This window comes from Salvelinus fontinalis, unplaced genomic scaffold, assembly GCF_029448725.1.
Source record: "Salvelinus fontinalis isolate EN_2023a unplaced genomic scaffold, ASM2944872v1 scaffold_0054, whole genome shotgun sequence".
Lineage (NCBI taxonomy): Eukaryota > Metazoa > Chordata > Actinopteri > Salmoniformes > Salmonidae > Salvelinus > Salvelinus fontinalis.
The window spans coordinates 139,778-162,500 of NW_026600263.1; the positions used below are offsets into that span (position 1 = coordinate 139,778).

Below are 22,723 nucleotides of genomic sequence, written 5' to 3' on the forward strand. Positions count from 1 at the left end.
TCTGCAGCAGAGGGAACTCTGGGTCTTCCTTTCCTGTGGCGGTCCTCATGAGAGCCAGTTTCATCATAGCACTTGATGGTTTTTGCGACTTCACTTGAAGAAACTTTCAAAGTTCTTGAAATGTTTCGCATTGATTGACCTTCATGACTTAAAGTAATGATGGACTGTCGTTTCTCTTTGCTTATTTGAGCTGTTCTTGCCATAATATGGACTTTTACCAAATATCAATCAATCAAATGTAATTATAAAGCCCTTCTTACATCAGCTGATATCTCAAAGTGCTGTACAGAAACCCGGCCTAAAACCCCAAACAGCAAGCAATGCAGGTGTAGAAGCACGGTGGCTAGGAAAAACTCCCTAGAAAGGCCAGAACCAAGGAAGAAACCTAGAGAGGAACCAGGCTATGAGGGGTGGCCAGTCCTCTTCTGGCTGTGCCGGGTGGAGATTATAACAGAACATGGCCAAGATGTTCAAATGTTCATAGATGACCAGCAGGGTCAGATAATAATAATCACAGTAGTTATCGAGGGTGCAACAGGTCAGCACCTCAGGAGTAAATGTCAGTTGGCTTTTCATAGCCGATCATTCAGAGTTAGAGACAGCAGGTCTGGGACATGTAGCACGTCCGGTGAACAGGTCAGGGTTCCATAGCTGCAGGCAGAACAGTTGAAACTGGAGCAGCAGCAGGTGGACAGCAGGTGGACTGGGGACAGCAAGGAGTCATCAGGCCAGGTAGTCCTGAGGCATGGTCGTAGGGCTCAGGTCCTCCAAGAGCAGAGAGAAAAGAGAGAAAGTGAGAGAGAGAGAGAGAGAGAGAGAGAGAGAGAGTTAGAGGGAGCATACTTAAATTCACCCAGGACACCGGATAAGACAGGAGAAATACTCCAGATATAACAAACTGACCCTAGCCACCGACACATAAACTACTGCATTATAAATACTGGAGGCTGAGACAGGGGTCGGGAGACACTGTGGCCCCGTCCGACGATACCCCCGGACAGGGCCAACCAGACAGGATATATTTCCCACCCACTTTGCCAAAGCACAGCCCCCAAACCACTAGAGGGATATCTTCAACCACCAACTTACCAACCTGAGACAAGGCCGATTATAGCCCACAAAGATCTCCGCCACGGCACAACCCAAGGGGGGTGCCAACCCAGACAGGAAGATCACGTCAGTGACTCAACCCACTCAAGTGACGCACCCCTCCTAGGGACGGCATGGAAGAGCACCAGTAAGCCAGTGACTCAGCCCCTGTAATAGGGTTAGAGGCAGAGAATCCCAGTGGAGAGAGGGGAACCGGCCAGGCAGAGACAGCATGGGCGGTTCGTTGCTCCAGTGCCTTTCCATTCACCTTCACACTCCTGGGCCAGACTACACTCAATCATAGGACCTACTGAAGAGATGAGTCTTCAGTAAAGACTTAAAGGTTGAGACCGAGTCTGCGTCTCTTACATGGATAGGCAGACCATTCCATAAAAATGGAGCTCTATAGGAGAAAGCCCTGCCTCCAGCTGTTTGCTTAGAAATTCTAGGGACAGTAAGGAGGCCTGTGTCTTGTGACTGTAGCGTACGTGTAGGTATGTACGGCAGGACCAAATCGGAAAGATAGGTAGGAGCAAACCCATGTAATGCTTTGTAGGTTAACAGTAAAACCTTGAAATCAGCCCTTGCCTTAACAGGAAGCCAGTGTAGAGAGGCTTTTTTAATATGATCAAATTTTTTGGTTTGGTCAAGATTCTAGAAGCCGTATTTAGCACTAATTGAAGTTTATTTAGTGCTTTATCCGGGTAGCCAGAAAGTAGAGCATTAGAGTAGTCTGATCTAGAAGTGGAAAAACATGGATTAATTTCTCTGCATCATTATTGGACAGAAAGTCAGATTTTTGCCGAGGTCCTTCACAGTTTTATTTGAAAAAACTGTACAACCATCAAGATTAATTGTCAGATCCAACAGAAGATTTCTCTGTTTCTTGGGACCTAGAACAAGCATCTCTGTTTTGTCCGAGTTTAAAAGTAAAACATTTGCCGCCATCCACTTCCTTATGTCTGAAACACAAGCTTCAAAGGAGGGCAATTTTGGGGTTTCACCATGTTTCATTGAAATGTACAGCTGTGTGTCATCCGCATAGCAGTGAAAGTTAACATTATGTTTCCGAATGACATCCAAGAGGTCAAATATATCGAAAATATATATAGTGAAAACAATAGTGGTCCTAAAACGGAACCTTGAGGAACACCAAAACTTACTGCTGATTTGTCAGAGAGACTAACTGATATCTTTCCGACAGGTAAGATCTAAACCGGGCCAGAACTTGTCCGTGTAGACCAATTAGGGTTTCCAATCTCTCCAAAAGAATGTGGTGATCGATGGTATCAAATGCAGCATTAAGGTCTAGGAGCACGAGGACAGATGCAGAGCCTCGGTCTGACGCCATTAAAAGGTCATTTACCACCTTCACAAGTGCAGTCTCAGTGCTATGATGGGGTCTAAAACCAGACTGAAGCATTTCCTATACATTGTTTGTCTTCAGGAAGGCAGTGAGTTGCCAACAGCTTTTTCAAAATGGGAGGAACGGGAGATTCGATATAGGCCGATAGTGTTTCATATTTTCTGGGTCTGGGTTTGGCTTTTTCAAGAGAGGCTTTATTACGGCCACTTTAGTGAGTTCGGTACACATCCGGTGGATAGAGAGCTGTTTATTATGTTCAACATAGGAGGGCCAAGCACAGGAAGCAGCTCTTTCAGTAGTTTAGTTGGAATAGGATCCGGGATTGCAGCTTGAAGGTTTAGAGGCCATGATTATTTTCATCATTGTGTCAAGAGATATAGTACTAAAACACTTGAGTGTCTCTCTTGATCCTAGGTCCTGGCAGACTTGTGCAGACTCAGGATAACTGAGCTTTGGAGGAATACGCAGATTTAAAGAGGAGTCCGTAATTTGCTTTCTAATGATCATGATCTTTTCCTCAAAGAAGTTCATGAATTTATTACTGCTGAAGTGAAAGCCTTCCTCTCTTGGGGAATGCTTCTTTTTAGTTAGCTTTGTGACAGTATCAAAAATAAATTTCGGATTGTTCTTATTTTCCTCAATTAAGTTGGAAAAGTAGGATGATCGAGCAGCAGTGAGGGCTCTTCGATACTGCACGGTACTGTCTTTCCAAGCTAGTCGGAAGACTTCCAGTTTGGTGTGGCGCCATTTCCGTTCCAAATTTCTGGGAACTTGCTTCAGGGCTCGGGTATTTTCTGTATACCAGGGAGCTAGTTTCTTATGTCAAATGTTTTTTGTTTTTATGGGTGTGACTGCATCTAGGGTATTACGCAAGGCTAAATTTTGTTCCTCAGGTGGATAACTGATTTTTGTACTCTGATGTCACTCTGATTAGGTTAACACACCTCTGTTGGGTAGGTGGAGGGAGTCTGGAAGGGCATCCAGGAATCTTTGGGTTGTCAGAGCATTTATATCACAGCTTTTGATTATCCTTGGTTGAGGTCTGAGCAGATTATTTCTTGCGATTGCAAACGTAATAATACAATAGGGCTGTCTTCTGTATACCACCCCTACCTTGTTACAACACAACTGATTGGCTCAAATGCATTAAGGAAAGAAATTCCACAAATTAACTTTTAACAAGGCACACCTGTTATTTGAAACACATTCCAGGTGACTACCTCATGAAGCTGGTTGAGAGAATGCCAAGAGTGTGCAAAGCTGTCATCAAGGCAAAGGGTGGCTACTTTGAAGAATCTCAAATATTAAATATATTTTGATTTGTTTAACACTTTTTATTGGTTACTACATGATTCCATATGTGTTATTTCATAGTTTTGATGTCTTCACTATTATTCTACAATGTAGAAAATAGTAAAAATAAAGATAAACCCTTGAATGAGTAGGTGTGTCCAAACTTTTGACTGGTACTGTATGTAAATGAGATATTTCTGTATTTAATTTGTATTTAAATATTTAATTCAAAATGTCTAAAAACATGGTTTCACTTTGTCATTATGGGATATTGTGTGTAGATGGGTGAGAGACAAATCAATGTAATCCATTCTGAAATTAGGCTGTAACACAACAACATGAGTCAAGGGCTTGAATAATTTCTGAAGGCACTGTAGATATAGATATATATATATAGATAGATATTTAGAGACATAGATATATAGAGATAGATATGTAGATATAGATATATAGAGATAGATATATAGAGATAAATATATATAGAGATAGATATAGAGATATAGATATATAGAGATATATAGATATAGATATATATAGATAGATATATAGTGATATATATAGATATATAGATAGGTGATATAGATATAGATAGATGATATATATATATAGATCTAGATGATATAGATAGATAGATAGATATAGATAGATATAGATAGGGCGGCAGCCTAGCGGTTAAGCCTAACATCAGTTGATGTGCCCTTGAGCAAGGCACTTGACCTTAATTGCTCCTGTAAGTCGCTCTACTAAAATGTAATAGAGATCAATATAATTATCAATAGAAAGCTGACCCTGTGTGTGTCTACAGAAAGAGGACTTAACCTTTAACCTCATGACTCTGTGTGTGTCTACAGAAAGAGGACTTAACCTTTAACCTCATGACTCTGTGTGTGTCTACAGAAAGAGGACTTAACCTTTAACCTTTAACCTCATGACTCTGTGTGTGTCTACAGAAAGAGGACTTAACCTTTAACCTCATGACTCTGTGTGTGTCTACAGAAAGAGGACTTAACCTTTAACCTTTAACCTCATGGCTCTGTGTGTGTCTACAGAAAGAGGACTTAACCTTTAACCTTTAACCTCATGGCTCTGTGTGTGTCTACAGAAAGAGGACAGTGAAGCGATCGGAGAGTTGGCCTACTACCCCCCCAATGGGACCTTTAACCTCATGTACTACCCCTACTATGGCAAGAGGGCCCAGGTACACAGAACACAGCCCTTCACCAGAGGTGTCCCCGTTCAGTCAGAGACATGAAGTACATGAGGATGGCCTTTTCTACGTCCAAGATGTCTACTTTTCTGCTTATCTAAATATACCTCTTTATCGGTTCAATTGTCATTTAAATTAATGATGTACATTGATTCTTTAAGAATTGTAAATATATATATATATACAAATATATGATATATTATATTTATTTAATGATATTTATATATATTATAAAATCTGAGAGGGCACGTGCCTTTTGACGCAACTGCCCTTTACTATCTACTTTAACGCTCTTTCTGTGTGTTTCTCTCTCTGTGTTTCTCTTTCTGTGTCTCTCTCTGTGTTTCTCTCTCTGTGTTTCTCTCTGTGTGTTTCTCTCTGTGTGTTTCTCTCTCTGTGTTTTTCTCTCTGTGTTTCTCTCTCTGTGTTTCTCTCTCTGTGTGTTTTTCTCTCTGTGTTTTTCTCTCTCTGTGTTTTTCTCTCTCTGTGTTTCTCTCTCTGTGTTTCTCTCTCTGTGTTTTTCTCTCTGTGTTTCTCTCTCTGTGTTTCTCTCTCTGTGTTTCTCTCTGTGTTTCTCTCTGTGTTTCTCTCTGTGTTTCTCTCTGTGTGTTTCTCTCTCTGTGTTTCTCTCTGTGTTTCTCTCTCTGTGTTTCTCTCTGTGTTTCTCTCTGTGTGTTTCTCTCTCTGTGTTTTTCTCTCTGTGTTTCTCTCTCTGTGTTTTTCTCTGTGTTTCTCTCTGTGTTTCTCTCTCTGTGTTTTTCTCTCTGTGTTTCTCTCTCTGTGTTTTTCTCTGTGTTTTTCTCTGTGTTTCTCTCTCTGTGTTTCTCTCTCTGTGTTTCTCTCTGTTTCTCTCTCTGTGTTTCTCTCTCTGTGTTTCTCTCTCTGTGTTTCTCTCTCTGTGTTTTTCTCTCTGTGTTTCTCTCTCTGTGTTTCTCTCTCTGTGTTTCTCTCTGTGTTTCTCTCTCTGTGTTTCTCTCTCTGTGTTTCTCTCTCTGTGTTTTTCTCTCTGTGTTTTTCTCTCTGTGTTTCTCTCTGTGTTTCTCTCTGTGTTTCTCTCTCTGTGTTTCTCTCTCTGTGTTTCTCTCTCTGTGTTTCTCTCTCTGTGTTTCTCTCTCTGTGTTTCTCTCTCTCTGTGTTTTTCTCTCTGTGTTTCTCTCTGTGTTTCTCTCTGTGTTTCTCTCTGTGTTTCTCTCTGTGTTTCTCTCTCTGTGTTTCTCTCTCTGTGTTTCTCTCTCTGTGTTTCTCTCTCTGTGTTTCTCTCTGTGTTTCTCTCTCTGTGTTTCTCTCTCTGTGTTTCTCTCTCTGTGTTTCTCTCTCTGTGTTTTTCTCTCTGTGTTTCTCTCTGTGTTTCTCTCTGTGTTTCTCTCTGTGTTTCTCTCTGTGTTTCTCTCTGTGTTTCTCTCTCTGTGTTTCTCTCTCTGTGTTTCTCTCTCTGTGTTTCTCTCTCTGTGTTTCTTTCTGTGTTTCTCTCTCTGTGTGTGTTTCTCTCTCTCTGTGTGTGTTTTTCTCTCTGTGTTTCTCTCTGTGTTTCTCTCTCTGTGTTTCTCTCTCTGTGTTTCTCTCTCTGTGTTTCTCTCTCTGTGTTTCTCTCTCTGTGTTTCTCTCTGTGTTTCTCTCTGTGTTTCTCTCTCTGTGTTTCTCTTTCTGTGTGTTTCTCTTTCTGTGTGTTTCTCTCTGTGTTTCTCTGTGTGGATGTAGCTGAACTATTCCCAGCCCCTGGTAGCAGTGAAGTTCCTCAACATCTCTCTGAATACAGATGTGAATGTTGAGTGTAAGATCAACTCCAACACACTGAAGACTGGCGGAGAGAGAGACAAGTTCGCCGGACGCGTCTCTTTCAAACTCCGAATCACCTCACCTAAAAACTAGACCACTAAACACTACACACACATGCACACACAGAGATGTTACTGCCATATGAAGGACCATATCAAACCCCCTGGAAATGGAGACCTGGAGGAGAGGGAAGGAGGAGAGGGAAGGAGGAGAGGGGAGGAGGAGAGGGAAGGAGAGAGAGGGAAGGAGAGAGAGGGAAGGAGGAGAGGGAAGGAGGAGAGGGAAGGAGGAGAGGGAAGGAAGAGAGGGAAGGAGGAGAGGGAAGGAGGAGAGGGAAGGAGGAGAGGGAAGGAGGAGAGGGAAGGAGGAGATGGAAGGAGGAGAGGGAAGGATGAGAGGGAAGGATGAGAGGGAAGGAGGAGAGGGAAGAAGGAGAGGGAAGGAGGAGAGGGAAGGAGGAGAGGGAAGGAGGAGAGGGAAGGAAGAGAGGGAAGGAGGAGAGGGAAGGAGGAGAGGGAAGGAGGAGAGGGAAGGAGGAGAGGGAAGGAGGAGAGGGAAGGAGGAGAGGGAAGGAGGAGAGGGAAGGAAGAGGGAAGGAGGAGAGGGAAGGAGGAGAGGGAAGGAGGAGAGGGAAGGAAGAGAGGGAAGGAGGAGAGGGAAGGAGGAGAGGGAAGGAGGAGAGGGAAGGAGGAGAGGAGGAGAGGAGAGGAGGAGAGGAGAGGAGGAGAGGAGGTCCAATGTGTCTCCTTTTTATTTCACTGCATTCTTCACCTCTCTCTCTCTCTGTCTCTGTCTCTCTCTGTCTCTCTCTCTGTCTCTCTCTCTCTCTGTCTCTCTCTCTGTCTCTCTCTCTCTCTCTCTCTCTCTCTCTCTCTCTCTCCCTCTCTCTGTCTCTCTCTCTCTCTCTCTCTCTCTCTCTCTCTCTCTCTCTCTCTCTCTCTCTCTGTCTCTCTCTCTGTCTCTCTCTCTCTCTCTCTCTCTCTCTCTCTCTCTCTCTCTCTCCCTCTTTCTGTCTCTCTCTCTCTTTCTGTCTCTCCCTCTTTCTGTCTCTCTCTCTTTCTGTCTCTCTCCCTCTTTCTGTCTCTCTCTCTCTCCATCAGTCTGCTCATCCCCCTCTCTCTCTCCATCAGTCTGCTCATCCCCTTCTCTAATCTGTTAGTCTGTAATCCTCAGCTCAATGCCCCTCCCCCTCTCCTCTCTCTCCCCCTTTCTCCATCCTCCTAAGGTTCTTAGTAATTTATCAAACTATTTTTATTTTTTGTGTGTTGATGAATCTGGTCGTTAATTTAATTTATTATTTTGAAATGGATGTCTCCTTTACCTGAAATGAAAGCCTTCTACTACACACACACACACACGCACACACGCACACACGCACACACGCACACACACACACACACACACACACACACACACCAACAACAACACCAACACACACACACACACACACACACACACACCAACACCAACACCAACACGCACACACACACACACACACACACACACACACGAGCCCAAGTCAAAGATATTTTGTTGTTGTTTTCAGTCAATTTAATCAGAGAATCTTTCTTCAACAATATATCAGCCATATATATGACATATATCGGGGTGTCTGATTGTAAATAGATATTTTCATGTAGATGCTTTAGACACAGAGAGGATTTGAGATTTTAAATAAAAGATGGCATGATGATATGATACCTATGAGTTTCCCAACGCTGTAAGAGTTAAGTAGCGTCAGGTAAACAGAGGTCAGAGGTCAGAGGTTAACACAGAGTAATGGTTAGAGTAGAGATAGAGGCGGCTGGCTAACAGACAGACTTTTAGTAATGTTACTGTGTTTTATCTGCTGTTCAGTTTGTTTTGGTAGAGCTGCTCTGTTAGCCTTAGCGCTTGGTCCTGGTTGGCCAGCCAGCTGTTAGCCGCTAGGTCGCTTGGTCCTGGTTGGCCAGCTAGGTGTTAACCTTACTGCTAGGTCGCTAGATCCTGGTTAGCCAGCTAGCTGTTAGCCATACAGCTAGGTCGCTAGGTCCTGGTTAGCTAGCTAGCTGTTAGATGCTAGGTCGCTTGGTCCTGGTTAGCCAGCTAGCTGTTACCCATACCGCTAGGTCGCTAGATCCTGGTTAGCCAGCTAGCTGATACCCATACCGCTAGGTCGCTAGATCCTGGTTAGCCAGCTAGCTGTTAGCCATACTGCTAGGTCCTGGTTAGCTAGCTACCTGTTAGCCCCTAGGTCGCTTGGTCCTGTGTACCTAGCTGTTAGCCCCTAGGTCCTGGATAGCTAGCTGTAAGCTATATCGCTAGGTCGCTAGTTGCTAGGTCCGTTTGAATACCTGTAGTAGGTTTGAATACTTTAAGGGAAGTGGACGATATATTAAGATGATACTGGGGTGATATTGGGGTGATACTGGGGTGATATTGGGGTGATTTTGGGGTGATATTGGGGTGATACTGGGGTGATATTGGGGTGATACTGGGGTGATATTGGGGTGATACTGGGGTAATACTGGGGTGATATTGGGGTGATACTGGGGTGATATTGGGGTGATACTGGGGTGATATTGGGGTGATACTGGGGTGATACTAGGGTGATACTGGGGTGATACTGGGTCGATACTGGGGTAATATTGGGGTGATACTGGGGTGATACTGGGGTGATATTGGGGTGATATTGGGTTAATACTGGGTCGATATTGGGGTAATACTGGGTCGATATTGGGGTAATACTGGGTCGATATTGAGGTAATACTGGGGTGATATTGGGGTGATACTGGGGTAATACTGGGTCGATATTGAGGTAATACTGGGGTGATACTGGGTCGATATTGAAGTAATACTGGGGTGATATTGGGGTGATACTGGAGTAATACTGGGTCGATATTGGGTTAATACTGGGTCGATATTGGGGTAATACTGGGTCGATATTGAGGTAATACTGGGGTGATATTGGGGTGATATTGGGTTAATACTGGGTCGATATTGAGGTAATACTGGGTCGATACTGGGTCGATATTGAAGTAATACTGGGGTGATATTGGGGTGATACTGGGGTAATACTGGGTCGATATTGAGGTAATACTGGGGTGATATTGGGTTAATACTGGGTCGATATTGAGGTAATACTGGGGTGATATTGGGTTAATACTGGGTCGATATTGAGGTAATACTGGGTCGATACTGGGGTGATATTGGGGTAATACTGGGTCGATATTGGGGTGATATATCAAGGGGATTTCTGCTTTTAATGTCTTTCTTTTTTATTCTGTTTCTCCACTCGTTTATTTGTGCTGTGTTTGTTTGTTTGTTTGTTGTCATCAGCTTAGTGGCGGGTTTAGAACACAACATTATGTACAGTTACCACGGCAACCACAGCATCAGGCCCGGAGTCTCGCCCTCACTTCACCACACACCCGCCACTCACACTGTTGTGTCACATGTGAGCCTTTCGTCTTACTGTTGGTCACGCCCCTTTCATCTCTAAACCAATCCTTTCCCTTTAAACAGTGATGCCACTTCCTGGTCTGGGCTGTCTGACCAATCAGAGCCCAGCCTTTTCTGTGCAACGTTCAGCAGATACAAACTAGATGTGGTTAATAATGACATCATCTGTATTACTGCCTCAGATATTCCATGTGGAACCTTCTGAAGAATATTAATATAATATATATATAATATCTGAAGAATATTAATATAATATATATATAATATCTGAAGAATATTAATACTGTAAAAACAAGAAATAAAAATATGTTGTGTTTAATCGTTTGTCTCGAGTGCTTTGAGAGAAAGGAGAGAGGGATGAGAGAAAGGAGAGAGGGATGAGAGAAAGGAGAGAGGGATGAGAGAAAGGAGAGAGAAAGGAGAGAGGGATGAGAGAAAGGAGAGAGGGATGAGAGAAAGGAGAGAGGGATGAGAGAAAGGAGAGAGGGATGAGAGAAAGGAGAGAGGGATGAGAGGGATGAGAGAAAGAGAGAGTGTGGCTCATTTTATTAAGATGTAAATGTCTCCTCTCACATTACCCAGGATGCACCTCACTACACCAGAAGTAAAACCTAGCTAGATATAAGAGTTAGCAGGATTAGATGTAGACAGATATGACACATTTATACCAGACCAGATAGGGGGGGCCAGGGTTAGAGTTAGGACATATGAAGAGAGATAGATGGAGGAGGAGGGGGGCCAGGGTTAGAGTTAGGACATATGAAGAGAGATAGATGGAGGAGGAGGAGGAGGGAGGCCAGGGTTAGAGTTAGGACATATGAAGAGAGATAGATGGAGGAGGAGGAGGGAGGCCAGGGTTAGAGTTAGGACATATGAAGAGAGATAGATGGAGGAGGAGGAGGGAGGCCAGGGTTAGAGTTAGGACATATGAAGAGAGAAAGATGGAGGGGGAGGAGGGAGGGAGGCCAGGGTTAGAGTTAGGACATATGAAGAGAGATAGATGGAGGAGGAGGAGGGAGGCCAGGGTTAGAGTTAGGACATATGAAGAGAGATAGATGGAGGAGGAGGAGGGAGGCCAGGGTTAGAGTTAGGACATATGAAGAGAGAAAGATGGAGGGGGAGGAGGGAGGGAGGCCAGGGTTAGAGTTAGGACATATGAAGAGAGATAGATGGAGGAGGAGGAGGGAGGCCAGGGTTAGAGTTAGGACATATGAAGAGAGATAGATGGAGGAGGAGGGAGGCCAGGGTTAGAGTTAGGACATATGAAGAGAGATAGATGGAGGAGGAGGAGGAGGGAGGCCAGGGTTAGAGTTAGGACATATGAAGAGAGATAGATGGAGGAGGAGGAGGAGGGAGGCCAGGGTTAGAGTTAGGACATATGAAGAGAGAAAGATGGAGGAGGAGGAGGAGGAGGGAGGCCAGGGTTAGAGTTAGGACATATGAAGAGAGATAGATGGAGGAGGAGGAGGGAGGCCAGGGTTAGAGTTAGGACATATGAAGAGAGATAGATGGAGGAGGAGGAGGAGGGAGGCCAGGGTTAGAGTTAGGACATATGAAGAGAGATAGATGGAGGAGGAGGAGGGAGGCCAGGGTTAGAGTTAGGACATATGAAGAGAGATAGATGGAGGAGGAGGAGGAGGGAGGCCAGGGTTAGAGTTAGGACATATGAAGAGAGATAGATGGAGGAGGAGGAGGGAGGCCAGGGTTAGAGTTAGGACATATGAAGAGAGATAGATGGAGGAGGAGGAGGGAGGCCAGGGTTAGAGTTAGGACATATGAAGAGAGATAGATGGAGGAGGAGGAGGAGGGAGGCCAGGGTTAGAGTTAGGACATATGAAGAGAGATAGATGGAGGAGGAGGAGGGAGGCCAGGGTTAGAGTTAGGACATATGAAGAGAGATAGATGGAGGAGGAGGAGGGAGGCCAGGGTTAGAGTTAGGACATATGAAGAGAGATAGATGGAGGAGGAGGAGGAGGGAGGCCAGGGTTAGAGTTAGGACATATGAAGAGAGAAAGATGGAGGAGGAGGGAGGGAGGCCAGGGTTAGAGTTAGGACATATGAAGAGAGATAGATGGAGGAGGAGGAGGGAGGCCAGGGTTAGAGTTAGGACATATGAAGAGAGATAGATGGAGGAGGAGGAGGGAGGCCAGGGTTAGAGTTAGGACATATGAAGAGAGATAGATGGAGGAGGAGGAGGAGGAGGGAGGCCAGGGTTAGAGTTAGGACATATGAAGAGAGATAGATGGAGGAGGAGGAGGGAGGCCAGGGTTAGAGTTAGGACATATGAAGAGAGATAGATGGAGGAGGAGGAGGGAGGCCAGGGTTAGAGTTAGGACATATGAAGAGAGATAGATGGAGGAGGAGGGAGGCCAGGGTTAGAGTTAGGACATATGAAGAGAGATAGATGGAGGAGGAGGAGGGAGGCCAGGGTTAGAGTTAGGACATATGAAGAGAGATAGATGGAGGAGGAGGAGGAGGGAGGCCAGGGTTAGAGTTAGGACATATGAAGAGAGATAGATGGAGGAGGAGGAGGAGGGAGGCCAGGGTTAGAGTTAGGACATATGAAGAGAGATAGATGGAGGAGGAGGGAGGGAGGCCAGGGTTAGAGTTAGGACATATGAAGAGAGATAGATGGAGGAGGAGGAGGGAGGCCAGGGTTAGAGTTAGGACATATGAAGAGAGATAGATGGAGGAGGAGGAGGGAGGCCAGGGTTAGAGTTAGGACATATGAAGAGAGATAGATGGAGGAGGAGGAGGAGGGAGGCCAGGGTTAGAGTTAGGACATATGAAGAGAGAAAGATGGAGGAGGAGGAGGAGGAGGGAGGCCAGGGTTAGAGTTAGGACATATGAAGAGAGATAGATGGAGGAGGAGGAGGAGGGAGGCCAGGGTTAGAGTTAGGACATATGAAGAGAGATAGATGGAGGAGGAGGAGGAGGAGGGAGGCCAGGGTTAGAGTTAGGACATATGAAGAGAGATAGATGGAGGAGGAGGAGGAGGGAGGCCAGGGTTAGAGTTAGGACATATGAAGAGAGATAGATGGAGGAGGAGGAGGCCAGGGTTAGAGTTAGGACATATGAAGAGAGATAGATGGAGGAGGAGGAGGGAGGCCAGGGTTAGAGTTAGGACATATGAAGAGAGATAGATGGAGGAGGAGGAGGGAGGCCAGGGTTAGAGTTAGGACATATGAAGAGAGATAGATGGAGGAGGAGGAGGAGGAGGGAGGCCAGGGTTAGAGTTAGGACATATGAAGAGAGATAGATGGAGGAGGAGGAGGGAGGCCAGGGTTAGAGTTAGGACATATGAAGAGAGATAGATGGAGGAGGAGGAGGGAGGGAGGCCAGGGTTAGAGTTAGGACCTATGAAGAGAGATAGATGGAGGAGGAGGGAGGCCAGGGTTAGAATTAGGACATATGAAGAGAGATAGATGGAGGAGGAGGAGGGAGGCCAGGGTTAGAGTTAGGACATATGAAGAGAGATAGATGGAGGAGGAGGAGGGAGGCCAGGGTTAGAGTTAGGACATATGAAGAGAGATAGATGGAGGAGGAGGAGGAGGAGGGAGGCCAGGGTTAGAGTTAGGACATATGAAGAGAGATAGATGGAGGAGGAGGAGGAGGAGGGAGGCCAGGGTTAGAGTTAGGACATATGAAGAGAGATAGATGGAGGAGGAGGAGGGAGGCCAGGGTTAGAGTTAGGACATATGAAGAGAGATAGATGGAGGAGGAGGAGGAGGAGGGAGGCCAGGGTTAGAGTTAGGACATATGAAGAGAGATAGATGGAGGAGGAGGAGGGAGGCCAGGGTTAGAGTTAGGACATATGAAGAGAGATAGATGGAGGAGGAGGAGGAGGGAGGCCAGGGTTAGAGTTAGGACATATGAAGAGAGATAGATGGAGGAGGAGGAGGGAGGGAGGCCAGGGTTAGAGTTAGGACATATGAAGAGAGATAGATGGAGGAGGAGGAGGAGGGAGGCCAGGGTTAGAGTTAGGACATATGAAGAGAGATAGATGGAGGAGGAGGAGGGAGGCCAGGGTTAGAGTTAGGACATATGAAGAGAGATAGATGGAGGAGGAGGAGGAGGAGGGAGGCCAGGGTTAGAGTTAGGACATATCAAGAGAGATAGATGGAGGAGGAGGAGGAGGAGGGAGGCCAGGGTTAGAGTTAGGACATATGAAGAGAGATAGATGGAGGAGGAGGAGGGAGGCCAGGGTTAGAGTTAGGACATATGAAGAGAGATAGATGGAGGAGGAGGAGGGAGGCCAGGGTTAGAGTTAGGACATATGAAGAGAGATAGATGGAGGAGGAGGAGGGAGGCCAGGGTTAGAGTTAGGACATATGAAGAGAGATAGATGGAGGAGGAGGAGGGAGGCCAGGGTTAGAGTTAGGACATATGAAGAGAGATAGATGGAGGAGGAGGAGGGAGGGAGGCCAGGGTTAGAGTTAGGACATATGAAGAGAGATAGATGGAGGAGGAGGAGGGAGGCCAGGGTTAGAGTTAGGACATATGAAGAGAGATAGATGGAGGGAGAGTATGAAAGAACAGACTAGAGATGAGGGTAAAAGGAGTGAAAGAGAGAGGAGAGAAATAGATGGGGGGTGTAACTGTAATCCCGGCCCTATAATCCCATTCAACCTAATCCAGTTCAGCGGACTCTCTCTCTCTCTCTCACACACACACACACACACACACACACACACACACACACACACAGAGCCTTAGTGACATTGGATAACTGGCATTGCCCTCCCCAATATGGCTGCTGTGGGAGGTGCCTATTCTCCCAGCCACCATTCAAACTGGAAAACTTTATTCCTCTCCTCAGACAAGACACAGACTACTGAAGAGAGAGGACAGACAGACCACTGAAGAGAGTATGGGAGAGAAGAGGGAGAGATGGAGGGAAAGATAAAGGAGAGAAGAGGGAGAGAAAAGGGAGAGGAAGGAGATAGAATGAAAATAGCCTTTAACCAGTAGGTTTGTGAGACAGTGCTATCATGTGCGATTGATTGTATCTTTCATTTTGACTGTAACATAGGCTTATGACATCAGTCTCTGATCTGCAGAGAACAGACACCTGGTGGTCAACCGTGACCTACACAATCTATATGATACACCATCTAGTGGTTAACTACTGAACTACAATCTATATGATCTGCCATCTAGTGGTTAACTACTGAACTACAATCTAAATGATACACCATCTAGTGGTTAACTACTGAACTACAATCTATATGATACGCCATCTAGTGGTTAACTACTGAACTACAATCTATATGATACACCATCTAGTGGTTAACTGCTGAACTACAATCTATATGATACGCCATCTAGTGGTTAACTGCTGAACTACAATCTATATGATACGCCATCTAGTGGTTAACTGCTGAACTACAATCTATATGATCTGCCATCTAGTGGTTAACTGCTGAACTACAATCTATATGATCTGCCATCTAGTGGTTAACTGCTGAACTACACAATCTATTTGATCTGCCATCTAGTGGTTAACTGCTGAACTACACAATCTATTTGATCTGCCATCTAGTGGTTAACTGCTGAACTACAATCTATATGATACGCCATCTAGTGGTTAACTACTGAACTACAATCTATATGATACACCATCTAGTGGTTACCTGCTGAACTACAATCTATATGATACGCCATCTAGTGGTTAACTGCTGAACTACAATCTATATGATACGCCATCTAGTGGTTAACTGCTGAACTACAATCTATATGATCTGCCATCTAGTGGTTAACTGCTGAACTACAATCTATATGATCTGCCATCTAGTGGTTAACTGCTGAACTACACAATCTATTTGATCTGCCATCTAGTGGTTAACTGCTGAACTACACAATCTATTTGATCTGCCATCTAGTGGTTAACTGCTGAACTACACAATCTATTTGATCTGCCATCTAGTGGTTAACTACTGAACTACAATCTATATGATCTGCCATCTAGTGGTTAACTGCTGAACTACAATCTATGATAGGCCATGGTTAACTGCTGAACTCTCAACCAAATAATCACACAAACAAAGACAGCAAACTAACAGACAGACATATAGATCTAATTATTTATTAAAATGTGAAACTTTATTTCTCAATCATAACAAATAATTTAGGGCACTTTGTACAAAGCTTGATCGAAGCACGTCAGAGGGACAGATACACTTTGATTGCTAACAGGGGACCAGAACACTAGAATACAATAACAAAATATACCAATAAAAACCACCAGATTGACGTTGCAACATTTGTGTCTGAAACAGCAGTTTAAAACATGATGATAAAATCCAAGTTTCTGACAGACCTCTGAAGACCAAGGTAGCGTTGGTTTCTGAAATATACAACTATACAACATTACCTTCAAGACAACCGCATAGACACAGATCATGTAGAACAGACAGCACAGACACAGATCATGTAGAACAGACAGCACATAGACACAGATCATGTAGAACAGACAGCACATAGACACAGATCATGTAGAACAGACAGCACACAGACACAGATCATGTAGAACAGACAGCACATAGACACAGATCATGTAGAACAGACAGCACATAGACACAGATCATGTAGAACAGACAGCACATAGACACAGATCATGTAGAACAGACAGCACATAGACACAGATCATGTAGAACAGACAGCACATAGACACAGACCATGTAGAACAGACAGCACATAGACACAGACCATGTAGAACAGACAGCACATAGAACAGACAGTGCCGATCTACTCATGATATTATAGCACTAAGTCTTGTGGAGTGTTTTTCAGATCTATTGATTGGAGTTTCTATCGTGTATAACAGCTCAGATGATCTATTCATGGTATTTCTATCACAACGTTCGGTTTCCTCTCTTAGGAGAGTGTCAATCATCTTTTCTCCAATCACAGGGAGAGAATGGTTACTATAGCAACGCTGTAACATGACACCCACATTAACCTGCCGTTACATCATATTAACACACACACAGAGGTCAGGGGTCAAAGAAAAATTAGGAAGCAATGTACTGACTGTGATACGTGGTTGTCTCACCTAGCTATCTGTAGATGAATGTACTGACTGTGATATGTGGTTGTCCCACCTAGCTATCTGTAGATGAATCTACTGACTATGACTGTGATATGTGGTTGTCCCACCTAGCTATCTGTAGATGAATGTACTGACTATGACTGTGATATGTGGTTGTCTCACCTAGCTATCTCTAGATGAATGTACTGACTATGACTGTGATATGTGGTTGTCCCACCTAGCTATCTGTAGATGAATCTACTGACTATGACTGTGATATGTGGTTGTCCCACCTAGCTATCTGAAGATGAATCTACTGACTATGACTGTGATATGTGGTTGTCTCACCTAGCTATCTGAAGATGAATCTACTGACTATGACTGTGATATGTGGTTGTCTCACCTAGCTATCTGTAGATGAATGTACTGACTGTGAGATGTGGTTGTCCCACCTAGCTATCTGTAGATGAATGTACTGACTGTGATATGTGGTTGTCCCACCTAGCTATCTGAAGATGAATGTACTGACTGTGATATGTGGTTGTCCCACCTAGCTATCTGTAGATGAATGTACTGACTATGACTGTGATATGTGGTTGTCCCACCTAGCTATCTGTAGATGAATGTACTGACTATGACTGTGATATGTGGTTGTCCCACCTAGCTATCTGTAGATGAATGTACTGACTATGACTGTGATATGTGGTTGTCCCACCTAGCTATCTGTAGATGAATGTACTGACTATGACTGTGATATGTGGTTGTCCCACCTAGCTATCTGTAGATGAATGTACTGACTATGACTGTGATATGTGGTTGTCCCACCTAGCTATCTGTAGATGAATGTACTGACTGTGATATGTGGTTGTCTCACCTAGCTATCTGTAGATGAATGTACTGACTATGACTGTGATATGTGGTTGTCCCACCTAGCTATCTGTAGATGAATGTACTGACTGTGATATGTGGTTGTCTCACCTAGCTATCTGTAGATGAATGTACTGACTGTGAGATGTGGTTGTCCCACCTAGCTATCTGTAGATGAATGTACTGACTGTGAGATGTGGTTGTCTCACCTAGCTATCTGTAGATGAATGTACTGACTGTGAGATGTGGTTGTCCCACCTAGCTATCTGTAGATTAATGTACTGACTATGACTGTGATATGTGGTTGTCCCACCTAGCTATCTGTAGATGAATGTACTGACTGTGATATGTGGTTGTCTCACCTAGCTATCTGTAGATGAATGTACTGACTGTGATATGTGGTTGTCTCACCTAGCTATCTGTAGATGAATGTACTGACTATGACTGTGATATGTGGTTGTCCCACCTAGCTATCTGTAGATGAATGTACTGACTATGACTGTGATATGTGGTTGTCCCACCTAGCTATCTGGAGATGAATGTACTAACTATGACTGTGATATGTGGTTGTCTCACCTAGCTATCTGTAGATGAATGTACTGACTATGACTGTGATATGTGGTTGTCCCACCTAGCTATCTGTAGATTAATGTACTGACTATGACTGTGATATGTGGTTGTCCCACCTAGCTATCTGTAGATGAATGTACTGACTGTGATATGTGGTTGTCTCACCTAGCTATCTGTAGATGAATGTACTGACTATGACTGTGATATGTGGTTGTCTCACCTAGCTATCTGTAGATGAATGTACTGACTATGACTGTGATATGTGGTTGTCTCACCTAGCTATCTGTAGATGAATGTACTGACTATGACTGTGATATGTGGTTGTCTCTCCTAGCTATCTGTAGATGAATGTACTGACTGTGATATGTGGTTGTCCCACCTAGCTATCTGAAGATGAATGTACTGACTATGACTGTGATATGTGGTTGTCCCACCTAGCTATCTGTAGATGAATGTACTGACTGTGACTGTGATATGTGGTTGTCCCACCTAGCTATCTGTAGATGAATGTACTGACTGTGATATGTGGTTGTCCCACCTAGCTATCTGTAGATGAATGTACTGACTATGACTGTGATATGTGGTTGTCCCACCTAGCTATCTGTAGATGAATGTACTGACTGTGATATGTGGTTGTCCCACCTAGCTATCTGAAGATGAATGTACTGACTATGACTGTGATATGTGGTTGTCTCACCTAGCTATCTGTAGATGAATGTACTGACTATGATATGTGGTTGTCTCACCTAGCTATCTGTAGATTAATGTACTGACTATGACTGTGATATGTGGTTGTCCCACCTAGCTATCTGAAGATGAATGTACTGACTGTGATATGTGGTTGTCCCACCTAGCTATCTGAAGATGAATGTACTGACTGTGATATGTGGTTGTCTCACCTAGCTATCTGTAGATGAATGTACTGACTGTGATATGTGGTTGTCCCACCTAGCTATCTGTAGATGAATGTACTGACTATGACTGTGATATGTGGTTGTCTCACCTAGCTATCTGTAGATGAATGTACTGACTATGACTGTGATATGTGGTTGTCTCACCTAGCTATCTGTAGATGAATGTACTGACTATGACTGTGATATGTGGTTGTCTCACCTAGCTATCTGTAGATGAATGTACTGACTATGACTGTGATATGTGGTTGTCCCACCTAGCTATCTGTAGATGAATGTACTGACTGTGATATGTGGTTGTCCCACCTAGCTATCTGTAGATGAATGTACTGACTATGACTGTGATACGTGGTTGTCCCACCTAGCTATCTGAAGATGAATGTACTGACTATGACTGTGATATGTGGTTGTCTCACCTAGCTATCTGTAGATGAATGTACTGACTGTGATATGTGGTTGTCCCACCTAGCTATCTGAAGATGAATGTACTGACTATGACTGTGATATGTGGTTGTCCCACCTAGCTATCTGTAGATGAATGTACTGACTATGACTGTGATATGTGGTTGTCCCACCTAGCTATCTGTAGATGAATGTACTGACTGTGATATGTGGTTGTCTCACCTAGCTATCTGGAGATGAATGTACTGACTATGACTGTGATATGTGGTTGTCCCACCCAGCTATCTGTAGATGAATGTACTGACTATGATATGTGGTTGTCTCACCTAGCTATCTGTAGATGAATGTACTGACTGTGATATGTGGTTGTCCCACCTAGCTATCTGTAGATGAATGTACTGACTGTGATATGTGGTTGTCTCACCTAGCTATCTGTAGATGAATGTACTGACTATGACTGTGATATGTGGTTGTCCCACCTAGCTATCTGTAGATGAATGTACTGACTGTGATATGTGGTTGTCTCACCTAGCTATCTGTAGATGAATGTACTGACTGTGATATGTGGTTGTCCCACCTAGCTATCTGTAGATGAATGTACTGACTATGACTGTGATATGTGGTTGTCCCACCTAGCTATCTGTAGATGAATGTACTGACTATGACTGTGATATGTGGTTGTCCCACCTAGCTATCTGTAGATGAATGTACTGACTGTGATATGTGGTTGTCCCACCTAGCTATCTGTAGATGAATGTACTGACTATGACTGTGATATGTGGTTGTCCCACCTAGTTATCTGTAGATGAATGTACTGACTATGACTGTGATATGTGGTTGTCCCACCTAGCTATCTGGAGATGAATGTACTGACTGTGATATGTGGTTGTCCCACCTAGCTATCTGTAGATGAATGTACTGACTATGACTGTGATATGTGGTTGTCCCACCTAGCTATCTGGAGATGAATGTACTGACTATGACTGTGATATGTGGTTGTCCCACCTAGCTATCTGTAGATGAATGTACTGACTGTGATATGTGGTTGTCCCACCTAGCTATCTGAAGATGAATGTACTGACTATGATATGTGGTTGTCCCACCTAGCTATCTGTAGATGAATGTACTGACTATGACTGTGATATGTGGTTGTCTCACCTAGCTATCTGTAGATGAATGTACTGACTGTGATATGTGGTTGTCCCACCTAGCTATCTGAAGATGAATGTACTGACTATGATATGTGGTTGTCTCACCTAGCTATCTGTAGATGAATGTACTGACTATGACTGTGATATGTGGTTGTCCCACCTAGCTATCTGTAGATGAATCTACTGACTATGACTGTGATATGTGGTTGTCTCACCTAGCTATCTGTAGATGAATGTACTGACTATGACTGTGATATGTGGTTGTCCCACCTAGCTATCTGTAGATGAATGTACTGACTGTGATATGTGGTTGTCCCACCTAGCTATCTGTAGATGAATGTACTGACTATGACTGTGATATGTGGTTGTCCCACCTAGCTATCTGGAGATGAATGTACTGACTATGACTGTGATATGTGGTTGTCCCACCTAGCTATCTGTAGATGAATGTACTGACTATGACTGTGATATGTGGTTGTCCCACCTAGCTATCTGGAGATGAATGTACTGACTATGACTGTGATATGTGGTTGTCTCACCTAGCTATCTGAAGATGAATGTACTGACTGTGATATGTGGTTGTCCCACCTAGCTATCTGTAGATGAATGTACTGACTGTGATATGTGGTTGTCCCACCTAGCTATCTGAAGATGAATGTACTGACTGTGATATGTGGTTGTCCCACCTAGCTATCTGTAGATGAATGTACTGACTGTGATATGTGGTTGTCCCACCTAGCTATCTGTAGATGAATGTACTGACTGTGATATGTGGTTGTCCCACCTAGCTATCTGTAGATGAATGTACTGACTGTGATATGTGGTTGTCCCACCTAGCTATCTGTAGATGAATGTACTGACTATGACTGTGATATGTGGTTGTCCCACCTAGCTATCTGTAGATGAATGTACTGACTATGACTGTGATATGTGGTTGTCCCACCTAGCTATCTGTAGATGAATGTACTGACTATGACTGTGAGATGTGGTTGTCCCACCTAGCTATCTGTAGATGAATGTACTGACTATGACTGTGATATGTGGTTGTCTCACCTAGCTATCTGTAGATGAATGTACTGACTGTGATATGTGGTTGTCTCACCTAGCTATCTGTAGATGAATGTACTGACTATGACTGTGATATGTGGTTGTCCCACCTAGCTATCTGTAGATGAATGTACTGACTGTGATATGTGGTTGTCCCACCTAGCTATCTGAAGATGAATGTACTGACTGTGATATGTGGTTGTCTCACCTAGCTATCTGTAGATGAATGTACTGACTGTGATATGTGGTTGTCCCACCTAGCTATCTGTAGATGAATGTACTGACTATGACTGTGATATGTGGTTGTCTCACCTAGCTATCTGTAGATGAATGTACTGACTGTGATATGTGGTTGTCTCACCTAGCTATCTGTAGATGAATGTACTGACTATGACTGTGATATGTGGTTGTCTCACCTAGCTATCTGTAGATGAATGTACTGACTATGACTGTGATATGTGGTTGTCCCACCTAGCTATCTGAAGATGAATGTACTGACTATGACTGTGATATGTGGTTGTCCCACCTAGCTATCTGTAGATGAATGTACTGACTATGACTGTGATATGTGGT

At 44.0% G+C, this 22,723-nt stretch overlaps 1 protein-coding gene and 2 long non-coding RNA genes across 3 annotated transcripts in view; 1 reads left to right on the top strand and 2 right to left on the bottom strand.

Annotated features, from left to right (window-relative positions):
- The window catches only part of atp1b2a (ATPase Na+/K+ transporting subunit beta 2a), a 56,017-nt gene extending 45,526 nt beyond the window's left edge, over positions 1 to 10,491 (top strand). The window contains exons 7-8 of the mRNA XM_055911190.1: positions 4,851 to 4,946; positions 6,654 to 10,491. Of these exons, the coding sequence (XP_055767165.1) occupies positions 4,851 to 4,946; positions 6,654 to 6,824 (267 nt within the window). The 3' untranslated portion in view covers positions 6,825 to 10,491. The remainder of the gene's footprint in view (positions 1 to 4,850; positions 4,947 to 6,653) is intronic.
- Positions 10,492 to 16,241: 5,750 nt separating this feature from the next.
- LOC129842579 (uncharacterized) lies at positions 16,242 to 18,070 on the bottom strand. The gene is made up of 2 exons (XR_008757638.1): positions 17,753 to 18,070; positions 16,242 to 17,703 (listed from the first exon to the last, which is right to left on the bottom strand). It is a non-coding gene; the product is annotated as an uncharacterized LOC129842579 (long non-coding RNA).
- Positions 18,071 to 18,308: 238 nt separating this feature from the next.
- LOC129842573 (uncharacterized) lies at positions 18,309 to 20,982 on the bottom strand. The gene is made up of 3 exons (XR_008757636.1): positions 20,958 to 20,982; positions 18,756 to 20,902; positions 18,309 to 18,590 (listed from the first exon to the last, which is right to left on the bottom strand). It is a non-coding gene; the product is annotated as an uncharacterized LOC129842573 (long non-coding RNA).
- Positions 20,983 to 22,723: the final 1,741 nt, after the last annotated feature.